General features: G+C 44.7%; 2 protein-coding genes across 2 annotated transcripts in view; one reads left to right on the top strand and one right to left on the bottom strand.

Moving 5' to 3' along the window:
• The first annotated feature begins 8,423 nt into the window (after positions 1–8,423).
• Positions 8,424–20,767, top strand: part of LOC144538143 (uncharacterized) — an 85,452-nt gene continuing 73,108 nt past the window's right edge. The window contains exons 1-3 of the mRNA XM_078282235.1: positions 8,424–8,441; positions 8,859–9,000; positions 9,193–9,463. Coding sequence (XP_078138361.1) covers positions 8,424–8,441; positions 8,859–9,000; positions 9,193–9,463 — 431 coding nt within the window. The remainder of the gene's footprint in view (positions 8,442–8,858; positions 9,001–9,192; positions 9,464–20,767) is intronic.
• LOC144538137 (protein SPMIP1-like) lies at positions 11,714–12,920 on the bottom strand. The gene is made up of 2 exons (XM_078282225.1): positions 12,506–12,920; positions 11,714–11,763 (listed from the first exon to the last, which is right to left on the bottom strand). The coding sequence occupies exons 1-2, from the start codon at positions 12,918–12,920 to the stop codon at positions 11,714–11,716; spliced, it is 465 nt and encodes a 154-aa protein (XP_078138351.1).

The following is a 20,767-nucleotide window of genomic DNA, read 5'->3' as shown; positions in this document are numbered from 1 at the left end:
CAAAGCCTCTGCCAATTCTTAAAAAAACATGACCACTGGCGTTGCCATAGAGTTTTCCAACCCATATCACCCTGTATGGCAGCAGTTGGGGTGTATTTACCAACTCCTAAATAAAATCTGCATGCTCAGTTAAAGACAGCATTAACACAAGAGTAGCTTCTGTAACCCCAAACAGCAGCAGCGTGTGTCAGAATGGGTAAAACCAGAGATTCAAACAGTTTGGTAAAACATGTAAAAGGAAGGCCACCCACAGATTTACATTTGGCTATGATAGCACCTAGAGCTCTATTTGCATGCATTGCCAGATGCTTAACAGTTTTGTCAAAGTTTAGAAACTCAGTTAGGATCAGCCCCAAATATGTATACTCCTTAACGACTTCTAGTGGTGAAGGGCCACATGAAAATCCAAACAAAGTTAAGGGAGCTGATGGGTTCCTAAAATGCACCACCTTTGTTTTGTCAGCATTTATGTTCAGTTTCCAATCCTGACACCAGCTATGGACAAGGTCTAACATCTCCTGTAATTCTTCTTCAGTCTCAGAAATCAAGACAATGTCATCTGTATATAAGAGGATGGATATTTTTTCCTTATCTATACAGACACCCTTACCTAAGGCTCTGATTGACATAGAAAGATCATTTATGTACATAGAAAACACAATAGGGGATAAAATACAGCGTTGTTTTACTCCAATATCAACTGGGAACCAGTCTGTAAGACAGCCATTGACACGGACACAACACTTCACCTTTTCATACATAGCAATAAGACAATTCAAGATGTTACCATTTAGGCCCAGTAATGACAGTTTATCCCAGAGGAAGTTCCGGTCAATATGGTCAAAAGCTTTAGAGAAATCAATGAAGGAGCAGAAAGTTGGCTTCTTTAGCTTCTTCCTAGAGTATATAATTGTGGTTAAGGTGGCAATGTGATCCAGAGAACTCCGTGTCTTTCTGAACCCATTTTGTTCGTCTGTTATGATGTTGTTAGACTTGGCCCATTCAGAGATGCGATTACAGTTTTTTACGATCGCTAGCAAGCGTTTTTCAATACTTATAATACTTTTTCTAAACTCTTCACACACCAACTCACCTACAACACACAGTTGGCAAAACAGTTAATTTTATGCTCAAAATCACATATTGTAAACTAAACACCAACACTAATTTTCAAAATGCAAGAATACTTTGTCAAAATACACTAACTCTACCAAAACACTGCAAACATGTCTCAAAATCAAATAATTCTTTCAAAACACTAGCACATGTTTTTTTCCAACAGGAACATTTAGTCAATCACAGCACAATGACATACAAAATACTAACAGTAGATGGTATTACAGAAAATGCATTACTTTACATGTGTCAGTTCTACCCTTATACAATAGACAGTATATTGATAATCAATTGTTTTTGGCACTGCAGTTTCTTTTGAAGTCACTCTACATTTTTCTTTTGTTGAGTGTAGTAAATGTACGCATTTTTTTTCTTGTTTTTTGCAAACATTCTATATCAAAAGTGAATGACTCATCTTTACTTTATAGAATGTACAGTATATGAAAAAGGAATAAGTTACAGAATTGCTGCAGTGAAGGCTTTATTTGCAATAGGAAATTACTGCAAGAGATCAACAAAAATCTGCAGTATAGCTGCTGGTTACAGTTGTGTAAAAATAAAATATACAAACAGAAAAAGGCACAGAAGAAAAAAAAAGAAAAATACACAGTCCTTTTCTAATCTACCCGGTCTTCTGCATTTGGCCACATGTTCTCGTCCACATCACTCCTTATATTTTCTCTGGCTATGCACCTTGGGAAGTATCTTTTGGCGTGCCTTATCCACCCCTGGCAGTGTTCAGCTGTGATTGGTCTATTTGCATAACTTCAATCAGCTGTTTCTTACGTAATAGCAATAAAAAAAATATAGGACATATATTTGTGTTTCAATATACAATGTGAACTGCTGTTCACTTCAACTGTAGCCTATAAATTAGGTTTAGAACATGAGGTTATCTGTTCTGACATACAGTGTGAAAGCATTTGTAAATTTGGCAGTAAAAATCCATAGTTTTGGTCTTGGTTGAGCTTGTGTGTAAAAGAAATTCAAGAGTTTTTAAAATGTGTTCACTGAATGCATTTTGTGTCAAAGGAACAAGAAATGTGTTAATGGTATGGCCCGCAACAGACCGATGTTGTGCTAACTGTGTTAAGAGTTATGAAAATGTGACTACAGAACTGATAAAAGGTTGCTAGCAATCGTAAAAAACTGTAAATAACACACAATGTTACGGCCTCCTAAACACTTAAGGCTCAACTGGAGACCGAAACATATAAAAGGACGCCACTACCACTGAGTAACAGAAACCAGGTTTTATTTAGAAGAAAATAAACCATACTCAAAATGAAAAAGAGAAACAAACCAAAAGGGGTTGGAGATCCCAGCCAAACAGAACAAAAGATGGGGAAAATACTGGGCCAGCCACGCAATGGGCTGTGCGAACCCAGCTCTTCCCCCTAAACTACCAAAGGAAAAGGTAAACTAAACTATACCAAAACAAAAACAAAAACCTGATAACTGAACTACCAGTGATCTCCAGCCCAAACTAAAACAACAAACTAAAATAACAAAACTCAACACACCAAGAACATGCTGAGGATAAACAATAGAGGAAAAAAGAATCCCCCAAAACGGCTGTGCTGCAGGCTGTCGGGCGTCTGTCTGTGTCTCCCGCCCACTGCTCCTCAGGTCCCCTTTTAACTCTGATGGTTAATTGGCTTCAGGTGCTCCAGCTAGAGTAGAAAGCAGGTAGAGGAGAGCGAGAAAGCACCAGAGAGAGAGACAAGGAGAGAATAAAACACACCCACAAGCAGTGTGCAATAATGCACATGCAGGGCCACACGTAACACACAACAAAACAGCTTACACAGCAGAGGTCAAAGTAATGCCCCGATAGTTCAGAGGGATTCTTTTATCTTTTCCCCCAACTTTAGGGATGGGATACAAGAGTACTCCTGCTCAGAGGCGGCCTTAAGCATCTGGGGGCCTGTTTCAAGAGCTAATGTGCGAAAAAAAAACATAAAAGAGAAAAGAGAAAAAAAAAGCGAGGATTCAAGTTGGTTTGCATCAATAATGATATATTTTCGGACTTCAACTTAAATGCATTATGTGCACTTTCAGCATCATGGACAGCTCAACATAGAAATAATCCAAACAATTCAAACAAACAATTACAAACCAAACAATTTAAAACTGAAACAATGACATTTTTGCTTTGGAATGAGGAGAGGCCTCGCCCTTCTCGGCAACTACTAGTCTGCATTGAATAGCACTAGGCCTATGTGTTATGTATCAGCTGACATAAAAACAGCTTAAACAATTCCCTCAAATTAAATTAACAACAAAAGCAATGCCACATTTTGCTTGGGAATGAAAAGTGTCTGAAACTACTGGTTGTTTACAATGAATTGTGCTTCGCTCTTTCAGCACCGTGGACAGCTCCGTCAGGCCTGGAGAGCTTGTTATTCCTGCACTGTTGGCCTGGTAGGATTATTTAACCCTAAATAATTGCTTATAGAGATTTTAATTATGTGTATTTGCTTTAGTTTGAGAATTTACTAGTTCGTATTAGTTGACACCGTTCGTAATGTTCGTAGTGAAAGAAATGACCCGCCTACCCTTTTGCTGTGAATATTGAACTGCTAACTGGTTCTAACTGCAATTAAAGCTGGCTGTTAGCTTTGAAACGGTGTCTGGTGCGTTATCTTTGATTGAAGTAACCACAGCTCGCCACAATATATATACATATATATATACATATATATATATATAAAAGTGGGTGAATTATTCAATGCTTGCATGTCAGTTGGGAGCCCTTTGGGAGTGCGGGGCCCGTTTCAGTTGAAACGGGTGAAACATAGCTAAGGCCCCTACTGCTCTTGCACGAAGACTCCTTCATTACTACAATGCATCTCCCACATTCAACAATTATTGTGACCTAGCTACAGAAATGCATCATTAAAGGTCACAAATGTTATACTGTATTTCTCACTCCATCCTGTCACTTGACACTGTGGTCAGAACAATTGTAATACAATGACTGTCAGTTGCAATTAGCTTTTACATTGATTGAGACATCATCATCATACTATAAAGCAAGGAATCTCTGTCTGTCTGTCTGTCTGTGTGTGTGTCCTTCGCATATCTCGAGAACCGTTCGTCCGATCTACTTCACACTTGGCGGGTGTATTGCTGGGGACCAAGGACGTGCAGTGTCAGATTTGGTGCAATTTGGACACGCGACACGTTCAATATTAATAAACTTTGAATAAACAAGCGAACAGCGCTCTGTGCAGCAGCGGGGCGAACAGGCACTAGTTATTAAAACTACTAAAAAAAACATTTACCTCATTTGATTGATATCATCTTCACTTAATATACCTTTTGTGTATATAAATGGTAACACTTTACAATAAGGGTACATTAATTAAGGGTTAGTTAATGCTTAATAAGCATTAACTAACATGCTTAATGCTTAATAAGCATTAACTAACATTAATTAACAGTTAACTAATGTGTCTAGTAATCATTTACTAATGGTGTTCATGTTAACTAAGGTATTGTGGTTGGGTTGAGGCATAAAGTCACTGAGGTTAAGGTTAGAGCAAGCTTACGGTCAAGGCTGTTAATTAAGGGTTAGTTAATGCTTAATTAAGTTAACTAACCGTTAATTAACGTACCCTTATTGTAAAGTGTTACCATATAAATACTTATTACCTATGGACATCAAATATCACTGCTATAGAAATATCACCACAGCAGTAAGTGAAAACACACAGCTCCAAATTACTGAAATATTTACACTGATAAACCAAGAAAAACACAAAATTAAGACACATACACACCGTTTGAGCTGAATATTATACTTTATTACAAAATTACAAATAAACTGAGTCTAATTCCTATAACTGTAATAGTGAACTTCTATTTGCTCTTTGCAGTAATTTGACATTCTCTTGCTTAAGCATCACAGACGCAATAGAATTACTATACACATTTGGTATGCACACATACACTCACACATATTAACAGCTGACAGACACACTCCTCAATCCACATTAAATAATATTACACCCTACTTATTTTCCCTTTGGCAGTCTTGCCCTTTCCCTTCACCTCATTCTTATTCCTATCTGTAAAGAATTATGTAATATGATGCTGGTTACTATCCGGTGACAACCTCAACAGAATGTCCGGTTAGAACACATTAGACGATGTCCAAACAAGAAGATTTATTTAGTTTTCACACCCACATCACAATTATGCACCACTCTTTGTTTGTATAAGTTGTTCCAAATGTTCAGTTTGTTGTGTGGTTCTATGAACAGAGAAAAGCAATAAAGCAGTTACAACCTTGAGAATAACTTCACTTATTTCCATTTTGCAGATGGCATCAATAGTATCATACTGTCACTATCAACAAAACAAAGCAATCCTTCGAACTACTGTTGATTAGATACATCAAATAGTGCATACAATTGAACAAATAACAGAACACTGTATACGTAATGCTAATGCTAATCGCGAGTAGAATCTTGATGCTAATGCTAACGTATGCATAACGCTAATACACGCTACTAAGTAATTCAAACATGACAATTACAATTGAAATACTACAGACACTCTTTGCTGCATGCACAACTAAACATCTGGAATGAAATTCACACATAATTCAAACATGACAATGGGGGAGACACTGGTAGCTAGGTTGCCAGAGCACAGTGGCTACTGCCATTAAGGACTGAGTGCCCTTGAAGATTAATTGGGTCCTACTAATAGGTGGCCAATTCGCCTGATTAAAAGGTCCAGTAACCATTATGGGAAAAAATAATTCCAAGAGCAGGGCTTGCTGGCCTTTTGTACACTATCCACAACCACACTGTCCAGCCACAGTAATTCACCATCTAGAAATTCACTCTCCATGCCATGGCTTGACTCTCCCTGTATCAGCAGGTTTGAAGGTCCTGGTGATTCTAGCGCAGTGCCAGGATCTCCTGCTCCTCCCACCTGTCCACCGCTCAGTTCTGGAAAAAACTACATCGACTCCTCGCCCACCACAAACTCTCACAACTACACTATCTCGCTCCATTTGTTTCACCGCCAATCCATCGGTATCTCCAATCCAGGTGCGCTCCTTTGGAGAGGAGAATACCGTCTGTCGCATCGGAGACGGCAGAAACGGTCTTCCGCAGCGGTTCCCCCGTCCCTCTCCTCCATCACCTCTGCAGCAAGGTCCACCTGCACACAGAGAAAACAATAACCTGAACATGCACCTTCTACATCTCAGAATACACCAATGACAGACTGAACATTATATTTTGGTCTCTAATGCCATCCACACATGAACCACATTATTCATACTGTTCCATTTGTATTTTGATGTCAAGTCAACAATAACAATAAATTTCAAATACATATAATAAATAAACTGACACCTTAACTAACAAATACTACATAGTTTACATAAATTCATTGTAGTTATCAATAATGAATGATATTTACTCTTAACTTAAAACATAAAATGTTGCACTAATTTTAGCCTGTCTGGCACTTTATGCAAGATGAACTAAAGTATGTTTAATGTTCATTATTCCCATTTTATTACTTGCACAAAATCCTAACACGTTACCTTTGATATAATAGCCACCACTTTTTTTATTTTTTTTATTTTGTCAACAGTAACTAGTCCCTACCCGGGGATGCGTGCGCCACAACTCTGCAGAGATACCCGGGATGCGTGCGCCACAACTACGTGCAGACTTCCGGGGATGCACGCGCCACAAGTCCGCGCAGATTTGGCAAAAAGGTGCATAAACAGCGTAAATTTGTGAAAATGGAAAAATCAGCTCCGTTAGTCCCTGCCTATGCCAATGCTCAATGGCCATGTGCAGTTGCCCGTTGAAGAGCAAAATGGATGCGGACAGACAGACGGACGGACAGAGAGTTCCTCATTTATAGTAGGATGTATAGCACCAATCTCCTGGACCCGGTAGCAGCACCCTCGGGTGGATGAATGGCCAAAAATGGTCAATATCAAACAACCATGCTCGTAATGAAACCATTTACAGTATTTTTACTTACCTTTCGAAATACAAGCTAACAGTTCTGCTCAACAAGTCCACACAGCACACGTTAGCTTCAGGATCGGTTATATGTCTGAATTCGCTCAATGGGGCTTTATTACTTGTCACTTTGATTTGAATGGGACCCTGTAGGAATGATGACTTCATGTTTCCAGAGAGCTGATTGGTCAGGAGGCCTTGTATCTGCTCCGATGCCCCGGTTACCATGGTGATCTACCTGGTTCAAACCATTCAAACTGAGACGAAAACGTGTCAGACTCACGGCCCTCGGACGGTTTCAGGTAGGGAACAATAATATAAACACATCAACGGGACACATAAGCTTGTTATGGATGTTTTCTATAGCAATAAACTCTTAGTTAATGGTTAACCGACTCTACTTTATGAAACGATGCTGCATTAAAATGCTTCTGCATCAGTTTGCACTGTTTTGTTTTGTTTTGTTTTGATTTGATTTGGGAAAGAGTAGGCTAACGTTAGATACTATTCAAATGTTTAATCCTCTAGAGAAGCTCAGAGAAGCCTCGGATAGTTCCAGTTGCATAAAGCTAGTTCAGGACTAGTCTAATTAAGACTGTCTGTTACTTAAATATTACGACTGACTTATTTTGAGGTAGGAAAGTTAGCCATCTCCCCCCTGGCTAATCTTGAGTTAAGAACTTTGTTGTTATGGCAACGAGTCGGCCTAACTGTCACAGTGGGAAGTTTAAATACTGAAGCTGTTTCATACAAGATGGCAAATCTTTAGTTTTTGGAAAGAGCCTGAAGAAAAGAGAGACTCTTTAGAGAGAGAAACAAGCCATTAGAGATCTACAACAATCAAGAAGTAGTAGGAACAGGTAAATATAAGTGTCTATAGCAAGTTTGACTTAAGGTCACATTTAAGTCTAAGACTAGGTCTATCTTTATGCAACTGGCCCCAGGCCTGCCTGTAGCTTAACCTCAGCCAGTTCTAACTGTGTGCAGGGGGTCAGTTCACAGGCATTTTTCATTCTCCTGGTCAGAAATGGCAGATACAACATTTTCTTCCTACTTTTTACTCTAGCATGAGTAAACAGGTTTACATGATGTCACCAAATGTAGCCTACAGTAATGTGGAAATACGAATATGTCGGATCATAAATTAGACCTACTCATGTGTAATCAATCAACAGGTGCACAGTTTCAACATGAAGCAATGTTTTATAAATTATATTTATGTGTTCCCTGTCTTACCGACTGTCTCTGTTTGATGATGTCAGAGCTGAAGAGAGACATCTGGCAGAGGAGAAGAATGTTGTCGTAATGAATTCTGCACAAGAGGTGAGAAAAATATCACTGTTGTAACATTGATGTTAATCTGTTAGTAACATTAGTCTATTAGCCCGTCTATAACTTAATGTTACTGTGTAGATAACATTAGCCTATTAACTTGTATATTTATTTGATATATGACAATACATATGATTTCTAATTATTCTCTCTCTCTCTGCCCTCAGCCCAGTACATCAGCCGCTGCTGTTGTCCAGGTCTGTATGAAATAATACAGCTATGACATCACAGTTAACATATGATGCCATATATTATGTGGGATATTTATATATATATAACAGTTGTATAAACAAAGCTATTCATCAAGTAATGGTAATTTGAGACAACACACACACACACACACATGCATATGCTCTATCTGTCTCTCTGTCCTGATCTCTGTCTTTATATCTTTCTCTATGGAAACAGAGAGACACCAACGGACCCAAACCTGACTGCTGTCAACAGCCCAACCACTGTGACCAATGGGAGAAGAGTTTCAGTCTGTCAGATTCATACAGTCAACACCAGCGTATCTACACTGGAGAGAAGCCCTACCACTGTGACCAATGTAAAAAGACTTTCAGTAATTCAGGTAACCTAGCAAAGCATCAACTCGCTCACGCGAGAGGGAAATCCTACCTCTGTGACCAATGTGGGAAGAGTTTCAGACGGTCACGTTTCCTAATAATACATCAACGCATTCACGCTGGAGAGAAACCCTACCACTGCGACCAATGTGGTAAGACTTTCACAGAGTTAGGTAACCTAACAAAACATCTACACATTCACACTGGAGAGAAACCCTACCACTGTGACCAATGTGGGAAGACTTTCACTTGGTCAGGTAGCCTAAGAATACATCTACGCATTCACACTGGACAGAAACCCTACCTCTGTGACCAATGTGGGAAGACTTTCACAGACTTAAGTAACCTAACAAGACATCTACGCATTCACACTGGAGAGAAACCCTACCTCTGTGACCAATGTGGGAACAGTTTCAGACTCTCAACTCAACTGAAGAGACACCAGTGCATCTAAACTGCTGAAGAGTACCTCCACTGTCTGCAGGGTGGAACAAGTTCCTCTCTGTAATGCATGTAATAAATAAAAGTTCAACAACAACAAAGTCTGACTGTGCAGAATTATGTTTATTTCTCAGCCATAAATCTTGGCATTGTCTTGCTAGAATGTAAACAACGATTTAAAAATGTCATTACAAAGTGTAAGTAATATAATCTGGATGGAGAGCTTGTGAAATTGTGATGGTCAAGCCGTCTCATTTGTGATTACTACAGCAGAATAACATGGAGCTAATATCACCATTCATTTTTCTGACCCACCATATGGACTGTCATGTTTTGTATTGAGATGTATTGAATTTGGATATAATGTCCAGTCCCTAAAGTTTACTAACATGAGCTAAGCATGAACAGTGACAAAGACATCATCATCAACAAAGACAGTTCATATTAAATGCACAATAAACTGCATTAAGTAATGTTATGTTTGCCAGTATATTGTCTAAATTGAAACCCCAACTATTCAATCTATTACTTATATCCTGACATTAACTAAAGTGATTAAGTCACAACAAGCATTACCTAACGTGAATAATCTGTGGCAACATACTTGAATGTTCACTTTATCCAATTAACCATATCCTGAATTTGCAGATTAAACACGTTGAGATAAATAGCATTTAGGAAATTCACATTACATGGTGTAACAAAGTTATTTAAATTGAAGTAATGCTGTAATAAAACTTACAAGTCCTTAGTCCAAAAGTAAATTTACTTATAATCATTCAAGAATCTTACTTGAGATCTATCTCATACTTTACTCTTAAGTAATCTGTTCACCTAACTTTTAGTTGATTATTAAGTTAACTTTAATTTGGCTTTCAAGTTTGCTGGGTAAAAGTGACGCAATCAGTTTCCAAACTTTTTTCAAGTAATCTGAACACGTCAGAATTTACAGTGTGTCAGTGTGAAACTCCCCCTGCCGGAGGTCAGAGCTAGGTCAATATGAAGCTAAAATTGTCACACTGCTAATGGCTCACTGTGCTGACATCCCAATCCTTCATCAGATGGTGGTATTTATGTGTCTATATGTGTAATAATAGTCATCTATCACAGGCTGGGACTGATTTCTGGCTCTGTAGATGGAAGCACTGTACAAGTGAGAACCAGGAAAATGTGTAATTTCCATTTAGTGTGATAGCTTGAGTGATCCAAGCAGTCCCTTCCCATGGCAAATCCCATTATGTCATGATGTCATGTCGTTCATTAACGGCAGGTAAACGACTCCAACGCTGCAGCATCACTGGCCTCTGATGACGAGAATGTTTCTCTCTTCTGTTCCAGAGGACGATTTGATCGTACAGTTTAACATCTGTTCAGCCTGCAGCTGGAATTGGCTGCAACTAAAGCACATACTGGGTTTCTAGACAAAGTCACAACTGATTCATGGGTCTACAGATGGAAGCAATGCAGAGGTGGGAACCAGGAAAATGTGTCATGGTATAAATGATGTAAGCATTACTATGGTCAACAGTTTTATTCTCGCTTTGGCTGCCAACAGGATGTGTGTGGGATGGTTTATATCACGGCATATGAGATAAACACTGAAGGACTGAGTAACACTTTCTTAACAGAGGCAGCAAAAGTTAATGTGAATAATCAAGCTGGCAATGTGAGGGCAAGTAAATATGAAATCAATAAATATGAAAATCTAATTTACATTCCAAGGAAAACATAACCAGCATTTCATGGAAACCTCACCCTTTAATCTACCATTTAATTTACTGTATATCTAGACATGTGAAATGTTCCTAGGCAACTATGGCCTGTTGGCTCCCTCTTATGGTTCAAATACTCTATACACTCTTTGAGGAGATAATTACTAAACAACATCTGTTTGCATTTTAAATTATTTTCAAAATTCAGGGAATTGTAATGGAACTCGCTCTCTGTCTCTGTCAGTACATGCTTCCTCTGTGCTTTTACAGACAACATACTGTATATAGTGTTTTCAAAATATATTTCAAGTGAATGTCATCTACATGTACAAATACATTTCCTGGCCAATGGTGTGTATATTTTGAAGCATATGTGACCTGGAGTTAAAGAGACGGTCCAACCAAGAGAACAGAGAATTCTGACATTTGACCTTCATTGTTCACAGTTTATTTTGATGGTGATAATCTGTCAGTTATCCCACAGTGTCTGAGTTGGAGGTGATGGAAGGGAAGATGCCGTTCTTGCGGTAAAAGCTTTCCCTCACGTGATGTGGCGGCCATGTTTGGGCACGCATGGTTTGCTCACGTCCCCTGTGTGGAGTGGAACACAAAGCTAACATCACATCTGAAGTTTTATTCAATTTTGTTTTATTTTATCAGGCATTTGTTTCCTTGTTTATCTATTTGCTTACTTATTTTCTTATACATACATTTTCTTCACTCATTTAAAGATATGAAAAGCAATGTGATCTCATTTTAAGCTTGGATGGATCTTTAAAAAATGGACATTACATTCATCGTCACATTCCTATTCATTATCTTGTGAATATCATGACCTTCCAAAGTGTTTGCAATGAGACTTTTTATGGTGTGGCTCAATTTCATGTTCCCCAAACTTCAGAAAGTCCAACATTTGAATGACAGAACCTACAAAGAACAGCTGCTTTACTTAATCTCTATCTGTGTAAATAGGAAATAGGAACTGCTACTTAAAAGCGGTGACGTGAGTTGAATTTACCCACCTTTTTAGGCTTTTCTGAAAACATAATTGATTTGTGTTTATATTGGTGGTTGCTGCCTCATGATGACCTCTGACTTTTTATTTACCACTGCATCACTGATTATGACTGTTCTTCCTATAGACAAGATCCTTAAATTAAAGCAGTGTATACTTAAAATTCAATGACTGCATCATTTGATATCCTAAAGGACAACAGTGCAAGAGCCATGATAAAAAGGCATGCCGTAACATACAATGTACTAGATGGATAGTATTTAAAAGTCCATAGGTAGCCCAAAGTATAATCATTAGAGTGAGAATCGATTATCTTACCAAGACCCCATCCATACAGCCAGTTGGTGGTTATGGGATAGAGATACTTCTCCTCTGGACTCTTGTCTTTCCTCAGCAGCAGGTATTTGTGGGGTCCAGTCTCCTCTTTGGAAAGGCCTTCATAAAGGACCTGGCGGGTGTTTCCTGACGGGGGGCGCATCACTTCCCACCCAGCTGCCTCCTCCATCTTCTTCCTCTGAGGAACTGTGGAGGCAGCCGTCGTGGACGGTTTGGTGTCACGTTCCGGTTGATGTGCATTAATTTTGGGCAGTTTCACTCCCATTCCCCTCTCGCCAACTTTTTGGACCGCGTTGTTTCCAGTTTTCTTGCTCCAGTTATGCTGAAACCATTTCAGCCTGGTCATGTTTTCCTTCAGTATCGCCTCCTTCCAAAAGTTTTCCATCTGAGGATCCATTGTCTGAAGCTCCTTTTCCGAAGTGCGGAAAGAGTGATATACTGTATGTGACAATGTGGAGGGATGTGGCAGATGAATGTCAACAAACATGTATGAATGCATAACGACGACTTAGAATCCTGACAGAATCTATGAGTCTGGTGTTAACATCAATCCCAGTCAGTGTGTTGAAGTGAGCACACAGAAATCTCTTCATGAACAGAAATGGCCACTGTTCTTTGAGTTCGTCGATGCTGGGTGGAGGGTTGATATTGATGGCATAGCACTGAGAAGCATATGTGATCTTCATCAATTCTTCCACCTGGCCACGCGCTGCTGCTCGGGGTACCTCTTATTGCCACCGCTGCTTCAGAATTTTATTAAATGTCATGAAGTCGCAATTACGTGACTCTGCAGAGGGCTTTTAATTTGAAACGATGGATACAGGAAGTGGCGACACCCGGCCGAGGCGAGAGGGAGAGAGAGAAAGAAAGAAGAGAAAAAGAAAGGTAGATTAAGGCTGCGTTCCCACATAGCGTTTTTTGATGTGGAAAAAGCGCTGCCTGGAGCGCTTTTTGTGAGGAGAAATAAAAAGTGGATCACGGCAACGTCACCTGACGTTAGCTGAGCAGCTGCTAGCTCACTAACCAGCTGGTTAGCTCTTCTAGCAGACAGAACAGTGTTGTGCAACAAGCAAAGGCTTACCAGATTTTTCCAATACATGTCCAGTATAATCCATACAGCCTTTATGATCGCTGTTGCGGTAACGGACATTCACTTATTACAACGTCCCATTTCTCCACCGGCACTTTCACTTTCTCCACATTTGTTGTTGCTATGGGAAACAGCCAGCGTCTCTGTCAACGCGATTGGTCGGCTTGGAAAAAGCGGTTCACGTCACCCGGCGCTTTTCTGAAAAGTTGAACTTTTCTCAACTTTTGAAAGCGCTCCGCTCTGATGAAAAAAAAACGCTGCTGCAGCACTTTTCGGGAGCGGCCGCCTTTTGTGCGCCTTGCGGCCACTTCCCATTACTTTTGATAAGAAAAGGGCGCTGGCGGTTGGGGAAAAAACGCTGTGTGATCGCAGCCTTACTTCAATAAACGGCAGTAAAATAATTGCCAACAATGTTTATATAAGTTATGTATTAAAATATTCCTGATTGCATTTTCAGATGAATTTGTTAAAATATTTCTCCAAGAAGAGAAAGATGCCTGATGTCGATGAGGAAGATAGTCAGGCAACGTTACTTTAGCTAGGGAGGGGCTCAAGGTTCTTAGCTATGCCCCGAAGTTTTGAAGGGAAAGAAATGCCTTCTGGTTCTAAAATATGTAACGTTAGTGGTGGCTACTACAAATATTTGTGATGTGAGAGAATTATCTAACGTTACTCATTCTCAAATGTAACTTTATTAGACAAGTAGACAGGCAGGAGTAGTGGAGGCGAGTGGAGCAGGAGAGCAGAGTGAAGCAGAGTAAAGCAGGAGAGCAGAGTGAAACAGTGAAGCAGGAGAGCAGAGTGAAGCGGAGAGGAGCAGGAGAGCAGAGTGGAGCAGGAGAGCAGAGTGGAGCAGGAGAGCAGAGTGGAGCAGGAGAGCAGAGTGAAGCAAGAGAGCAGAGTGAAGCAGGAGAGCAGAGTGGAGCAGGAGAGCAGAGTGGAGCAGAGTGAAGCAGGAGAGCAGAGTGGAGCAGGAGAGCAGAGTGAAGCAGAGTGGAGCAGGAGAGCAGAGTGAAGCAGGAGAGCAGAGTGAAGCAGGAGAGCAGAGTGAAGCAGGAGAGCAGAGTGAAGCAGGAGAGCAGAGTGAAACAGAGTGGAGCAGGAGAGCAGAGTGGAGCGGAGTGAAGCAGGAGAGCAGAGTGAAGCAGGAGAGAAGAGTGGAGCAGGAGAACAGAGTGAAACAGAGTGGAGCAGGAGAGCAGAGTGGAGCGGAGTGAAGCAGGAGAGCAGAGTGGAGCAGGAGAGCAGAGTGAAGCAGGAGAGCAGAGTGAAGCAGGAGAGCAGAGTGAAGCAGGAGAGCAGAGTGAAGCAGGAGAGCAGAGTGAAGCAGGAGAGCAGAGTGAAGCAGGAGAGCAGAGTGAAGCAGGAGAGCAGAGTGAAACAGTGAAGCAGGAGAGCAGAGTGAAGCAGGAGAGCAGAGTGAAGCAGGACAGCAGAGTGAAGCAGGACAGCAGAGTGAAGCAGGACAGCAGAGTGAAGCAGGAGAGCAGAGTGGAGCAGGAGAGCAGAGTGGAGCAGGAGAGCAGAGTGGAGCAGGAGAGCAGAGTGAAGCAGGAGAGCAGAGTGAAGCAGGAGAGCAGAGTGAAGCAGAGTGAAGCAGGAGTGCAGAGTGAAGCAGGAGAGCAGAGTGAAGCAGAGTGGAGCAGGAGAGCAGAGTGAAGCAGGAGAGCAGAGTGGAGCAGGAGAGCAGAGTGAAGCAGAGTGAAGCAGGAGAGCAGAGTGAAGCAGGAGAGCAGAGTGAAGCAGGAGAGCAGAGTGAAGCAGGAGAGCAGAGTGAAGCAGGAGAGCAGAGTGAAGCAGAGTCAAGCAGGAGAGCAGAGTGAAGCAGGAGAGCAGAGTGGAGCAGGAGAGCAGAGTGAAGCAGAGTGAAGCAGGAGAGCAGAGTGGAGCAGAGTGAAGCAGGAGAGCAGAGTGGAGCAGTAGAGCAGAGTGAAGCAGGAGAGCAGAGTGGAGCAGGAGAGCAGAGTGTAGCAGGAGAGCAGAGTGAAGCAGGAGAGCAGAGTGAAGCAGGAGAGCAGAGTGAAGCAGAGTGAAGCAGGAGAGCAGAGTGGAGCAGGAGAGCAGAGTGGAGCAGGAGAGCAGAGTGGAGCAGAGTGAAGCAGGAGAGCAGAGTGGAGCAGGAGAGCAGAGTGGAGCAGGAGAGCAGAGTGGAGCAGAGTGAAGCAGGAGAGCAGAGTGAAGCAGAGTGAAGCAGGAGAGCAGAGTGAAGCAGAGTGAAGCAGGAGAGCAGAGTGGAGCAGGAGAGCAGAGTGAAGCAGAGTGGAGCAGAAGAGCAGACTGGAGCAAGAGAGCAGAGTGGAGCAGGAGAGCAGAGTGGAGCAGAGTGAAGCAGGAGAGCAGAGTGAAGCAGGAGAGCAGAATGGAGCAGGAGAGCAGAGTGAAGCAGGAGAGCAGAGTGAAGCAGAGTGAAGCAGGAGAGCAGAGTGAAGCAGAGTGAAGCAGGAGAGCAGAGTGAAGCAGAGTGAAGCAGGAGAGCAGAGTGGAGCAGAGTGAAGCAGAGTGAAGCAGGAGAGCAGAGTGAAGCAGAGTGAAGCAGGAGAGCAGAGTGGAGCAGAGTGAAGCAGGAGAGAAGAGTGGAGCAGGAGAGCAGAGTGAAGCAGGAGAGCAGAGTGAAGCAGTGGAGCAGAGTGAAGCAGGAGAGCAGAATGGAGCAGGAGAGCAGAGTGGAGCAGGAGAGCAGAGTGGAGCAGGAGAGCAGAGTGGAGCAGGAGAGCAGAGTGGAGCAGGAGAGCAGAGTGGAGCAGAGTGAAGCAGGAGAGCAGAGTGAAGCAGGAGAGCAGAGTGAAGCAGAGTGAAGCAGGAGAGCAGAGTGAAGCAGAGTGAAGCAGGAGAGCAGAGTGAAGCAGAGTGAAGCAGGAGAGCAGAGTGAAGCAGGAGAGCAGAGTGAAGCAGGAGAGCAGAGTGAAGCAGGAGAGCAGAGTGAAGCAGAGTGAAGCAGGAGAGCAGAGTGGAGCAGGAGAGCAGACTGGAGCAGGAGAGCAGAGTGGAGCAGGAGAGCAGAGTGGAGCAGGAGAGCAGAGTGGAGCAGGAGAGCAGAGTGGAGCAGGAGAGCAGAGTGAAGCAGAGTGAAGCAGGAGAGCAGAGTGGAGCAGAGTGAAGCAGGAGAGCAGAGTGGAGCAGAGTGAAGCAGGAGAGCAGAGTGAAGCAGAGTGAAGCAGGAGAGCAGAGTGAAGCAGAGTGAAGCAGGAGAGCAGAGTGGAGCAGGAGAGCAGAGTGAAGCAGAGTGGAGCAGAAGAGCAGACTGGAGCAAGAGAGCAGAGTGGAGCAGGAGAGCAGAGTGGAGCAGAGTGAAGCAGGAGAGCAGAGTGAAGCAGGAGAGCAGAATGGAGCAGGAGAGCAGAGTGAAGCAGGAGAGCAGAGTGAAGCAGAGTGAAGCAGGAGAGCAGAGTGAAGCAGAGTGAAGCAGGAGAGCAGAGTGAAGCAGAGTGAAGCAGGAGAGCAGAGTGGAGCAGAGTGAAGCAGAGTGAAGCAGGAGAGCAGAGTGAAGCAGAGTGAAGCAGGAGAGAAGAGTGGAGCAGGAGAGCAGAGTGAAGCAGGAGAGCAGAGTGAAGCAGTGGAGCAGAGTGAAGCAGGAGAGCAGAGTGGAGCAGGAGAGCAGAGTGGAGCAGGAGAGCAGAGTGGAGCAGGAGAGCAGAGTGGAGCAGGAGAGCAGAGTGGAGCAGGAGAGCAGAGTGGAGCAGGAGAGCAGAGTGGAGCAGGAGAGCAGAGTGAAGCAGGAGAGCAGAGAGGAGCAGGAGAGCAGAGTGAAGCAGGAGAGCAGAGTGGAGCCGGTTGAGCAGAGTGAAGCAGGAGAGCAGAGTGAAACAGTGAAGCAGGAGAGCAGAGTGAAGCAGGAGAGCAGAGTGGAGCAGGAGAGCAGAGTGAAGCAGGAGAGCAGAGTGAAGCAGGAGAGCAGAGTGAAACAGTGAAGCAGGAGAGCAGAGTGGAGCAGGAGAGCAGAGTGGAGCAGGAGAGCAGAGTGAAACAGTGAAGCAGGAGAGCAGAGTGAAACAGTGAAGCAGGAGAGCAGAGTGAAGCAGGAGAGCAGAGTGAAGCAGAGTGAAGCAGGAGAGCAGAGTGAAGCAGAGTGAAGCAGGAGAGCAGAGTGAAGCAGGAGAGCAGAGTGAAGCAGAGTGAAGCAGGAGAGCAGAGTGAAGCAGAGTGAAGCAGGAGAGCAGAGTGAAGCAGAGTGAAGCAGGAGAGCAGAGTGGAGCAGGAGAGCAGAGTGAAGCAGGAGAGCAGAGTGAAGCAGGAGAGCAGAGTGAAGCAGGAGAGCAGAGTGAAGCAGGAGAGCAGAGTGAAGCAGGAGAGCAGAGTGAAGCAGGAGAGCAGAGTGGAGCAGGAGAGCAGAGTGGAGCAGGAGAGCAGAGTGAAGGAGGAGAGCAGAGTGAAGCAGGAGAGCAGAGTGGAACAGAGTGAAGCAGGAGAGCAGAGTGAAGCAGGAGAGCAGAGTGAAGCAGGAGAGCAGAGTGAAGCGGAGTGGAGCAGGAGAGCAGAGTGGAGCAGGAGAGCAGAGTGAAGCAGGAGAGTACAGTGAAGCAGGAGAGCAGAGTGAAGCAGGAGAGCAGAGTGAAGCAGGAGAGCAGAGTGAAGCAGGAGAGCAGAGTGAACCAGTGGAGCAGGAGAGCAGAGTGGAGTAGGAGAGCAGAGTGGAGGAGGAGAGCAGAGTGGAGGAGGAGAGCAGAGTGAAACAGTGAAGCAGGAGAGCAGAGTGAAGCAGGGGAGCAGAGTGAAGCAGGAGAGCAGAGTGAAGCGGAGTGGAGCAGGAGAGCAGAGTGAAGCAGGAGAGCAGAGTGGAGCAGGAGAGCAGAGTGAAGCAGGAGAGCAGAGTGAAGCGGAGTGGAGCAGGAGAGCAGAGTGAAGCAGGAGAGCAGAGTGAACCAGTGGAGCAGGAGAGCAGAGTGGAGGAGGAGAGCAGAGTGAAACAGTGAAGCAGGAGAGCAGAGTGAAGCAGGGGAGCAGAGTGAAGCAGGAGAGCAGAGTGAAGCGGAGTGGAGCAGGAGAGCAGAGTGAAGCAGGAGAGCAGAGTGGAGCAGGAGAGCAGAGTGAAGCGGAGTGGAGCAGGAGAGCAGAGTGAAGCAGGAGAGCAGAGTGAAGCAGGAGAGCAGAGTGAAGCGGAGTGGAGCAGGAGAGCAGAGTGAAGCAGGAGAGCAGAGTGAAGCAGGAGAGCAGAGTAAAGCAGGAGAGCAGAGTAAAGCAGGAGAGCAGAGTGAAGCAGGAGAGCAGAGTGAAGCAGGAGAGCAGAGTGAAGCAGGAGAGCAGAGTAAAGCAGGAGAGCAGAGTGAAGCAGGAGAGCAGAGTGAAGCAGAGTGGAGCAGGAGAGCAGAGTGAAGCAGGAGAGCAGAGTGAAGTGGAGTGGAGCAGGAGAGCGGAGAGAAGAGTGAAGCAGGAGAGCAGAGTGAAGCGGAGTGGAGCAGGAGAGCAGATTGAAGCAGGAGAGCAGAGTGAAGCAGGAGAGCAGAGTGAAGCGGAGTGGAGCAGGAGAGCAGAGTGAAGCAGGAGAGCAGAGTGGAGCAGGAGAGCAGAGTGAAGGAGGAGAGCAGAGTGAAGCAGGAGAGCAGAGTGAAGCAGAGTGAAGCAGGAGAGCAGAGTGAAGCAGGAGAGCAGAGTGAAGCGGAGTGGAGCAGGAGAGCAGAGTGGAGCAGAGTGGAGCAGAGTGGAGCAGGAGAGCAGAGTGGAGCAGAGTGAAGCAGGAGAGCAGAGTGAAGCAGGAGAGCAGAGTGAAGCAGGAGAGCAGAGTGAAGCAGAGTGGAGCAGGAGAGCAGAGTGAAGCAGGAGAGCAGAGTGAAGCAGGAGAGCAGAGTGAAGCAGAATGAAGCAGGAGAGCAGAGTGGAGCAGGAGAGCAGAGTGAAGCAGAGTGGAGCAGGAGAGCAGAGTGAAGCAGGAGAGCAGAGTGGAGCCGGTTGAGCAGAGTGAAGCAGGAGAGCAGAGTGAAGCAGGAGAGCAGAGTGAAACAGTGAAGCAGGAGAGCAGAGTAAAGCAGGAGAGCAGAGTGGAGCAGGAGAGCAGAGTGAAACAGTGAAGCAGGAGAGCAGAGTGGAGCAGGAGAGCAGAGTGAAACAGTGAAGCAGGAGAGCAGAGTGGAGCAGGAGAGCAGAGTGGAGCAGGAGAGCAGAGTGGAGCAGGAGAGCAGAGTGGAGCAGGAGAGCAGAGTGGAGCAGGAGAGCAGAGTGGAGCAGGAGAGCAGAGTGGAGCAGGAGAGCAGAGTGGAGCAGGAGAGCAGAGTGGAGCAGGAGAGCAGAGTGGAGCAGGAGAGCAGAGTGGAGCAGGAGAGCAGAGTGGAGCAGGAGAGCAGAGTGGAGCAGGAGAGCAGAGTGGAGCAGGAGAGCAGAATGGAGCAGAGTGGAGCAGGAGAGCAGAGTGGAGCAGGAGAGCAGAATGGAGCAGAGTGGAGCAGGAGAGCAGCGTGGAGCAGGAGAGCAGAGTGGAGCAGAGTGGAGCAGGAGAGCAGAGTGAAGCAGGAGAGCAGAATGGAGCAGAGTGAAGCAGGAGAGCAGAGTGAAGCAGGAGAGCAGAGTGGAGCCGGTTGAGCAGAGTGAAGCAGGAGAGCAGAGTGAAGCAGGAGAGCAGAGTGAAGCAGAGTGAAGCAGGAGAGCAGAGAGGAGCAGGAGAGCAGAGTGAAGCAGGAGAGCAGAGTGAAGCAGGAGAGCAGAGTGAACCAGTGGAGCAGGAGAGCAGAGTGGAGTAGGAGAGCAGAGTGGAGGAGGAGAGCAGAGTGAAACAGTGAAGCAGGAGAGCAGAGTGAAGCAGGGGAGCAGAGTGAAGCAGGAGAGCAGAGTGAAGCGGAGTGGAGCAGGAGAGCAGAGTGAAGCAGGAGAGCAGAGTGGAGCAGGAGAGCAGAGTGAAGCAGGAGAGCAGAGTGAAGCGGAGTGGAGCAGGAGAGCAGAGTGAAGCAGGAGAGCAGAGTGAAGCAGGAGAGCAGAGTAAAGCAGGAGAGCAGAGTAAAGCAGGAGAGCAGAGTGAAGCAGGAGAGCAGAGTGAAGCAGGAGAGCAGAGTAAAGCAGGAGAGCAGAGTGAAGCAGGAGAGCAGAGTGAAGCAGAGTGGAGCAGGAGAGCAGAGTGAAGCAGGAGAGCAGAGTGAAGTGGAGTGGAGCAGGAGAGCGGAGAGAAGAGTGAAGCAGGAGAGCAGAGTGAAGCGGAGTGGAGCAGGAGAGCAGATTGAAGCAGGAGAGCA

This window comes from Centroberyx gerrardi, chromosome 24, assembly GCF_048128805.1.
Source record: "Centroberyx gerrardi isolate f3 chromosome 24, fCenGer3.hap1.cur.20231027, whole genome shotgun sequence".
Taxonomy (NCBI): Eukaryota; Metazoa; Chordata; class Actinopteri; order Beryciformes; family Berycidae; genus Centroberyx; species Centroberyx gerrardi.
The sequence above is the reverse complement of the archived record's forward strand: the minus strand, read 5'-3'. Positions and strand labels throughout refer to the sequence as shown.

Bases quoted from the DNA above. Each gene is read 5' to 3' on its own strand.
- LOC144538137 (XM_078282225.1), bottom strand. From the start codon at position 12,920: ATGGATCCTCAGATGGAAAACTTTTGGAAGGAGGCGATACTGAAGGAA. The intron at 11,764-12,505 runs GTAAGATAATCG...CACTCCACACAG, and splicing joins GCTGTATGGATGGGGTCTTG to GGGACGTGAGCAAACCATGC.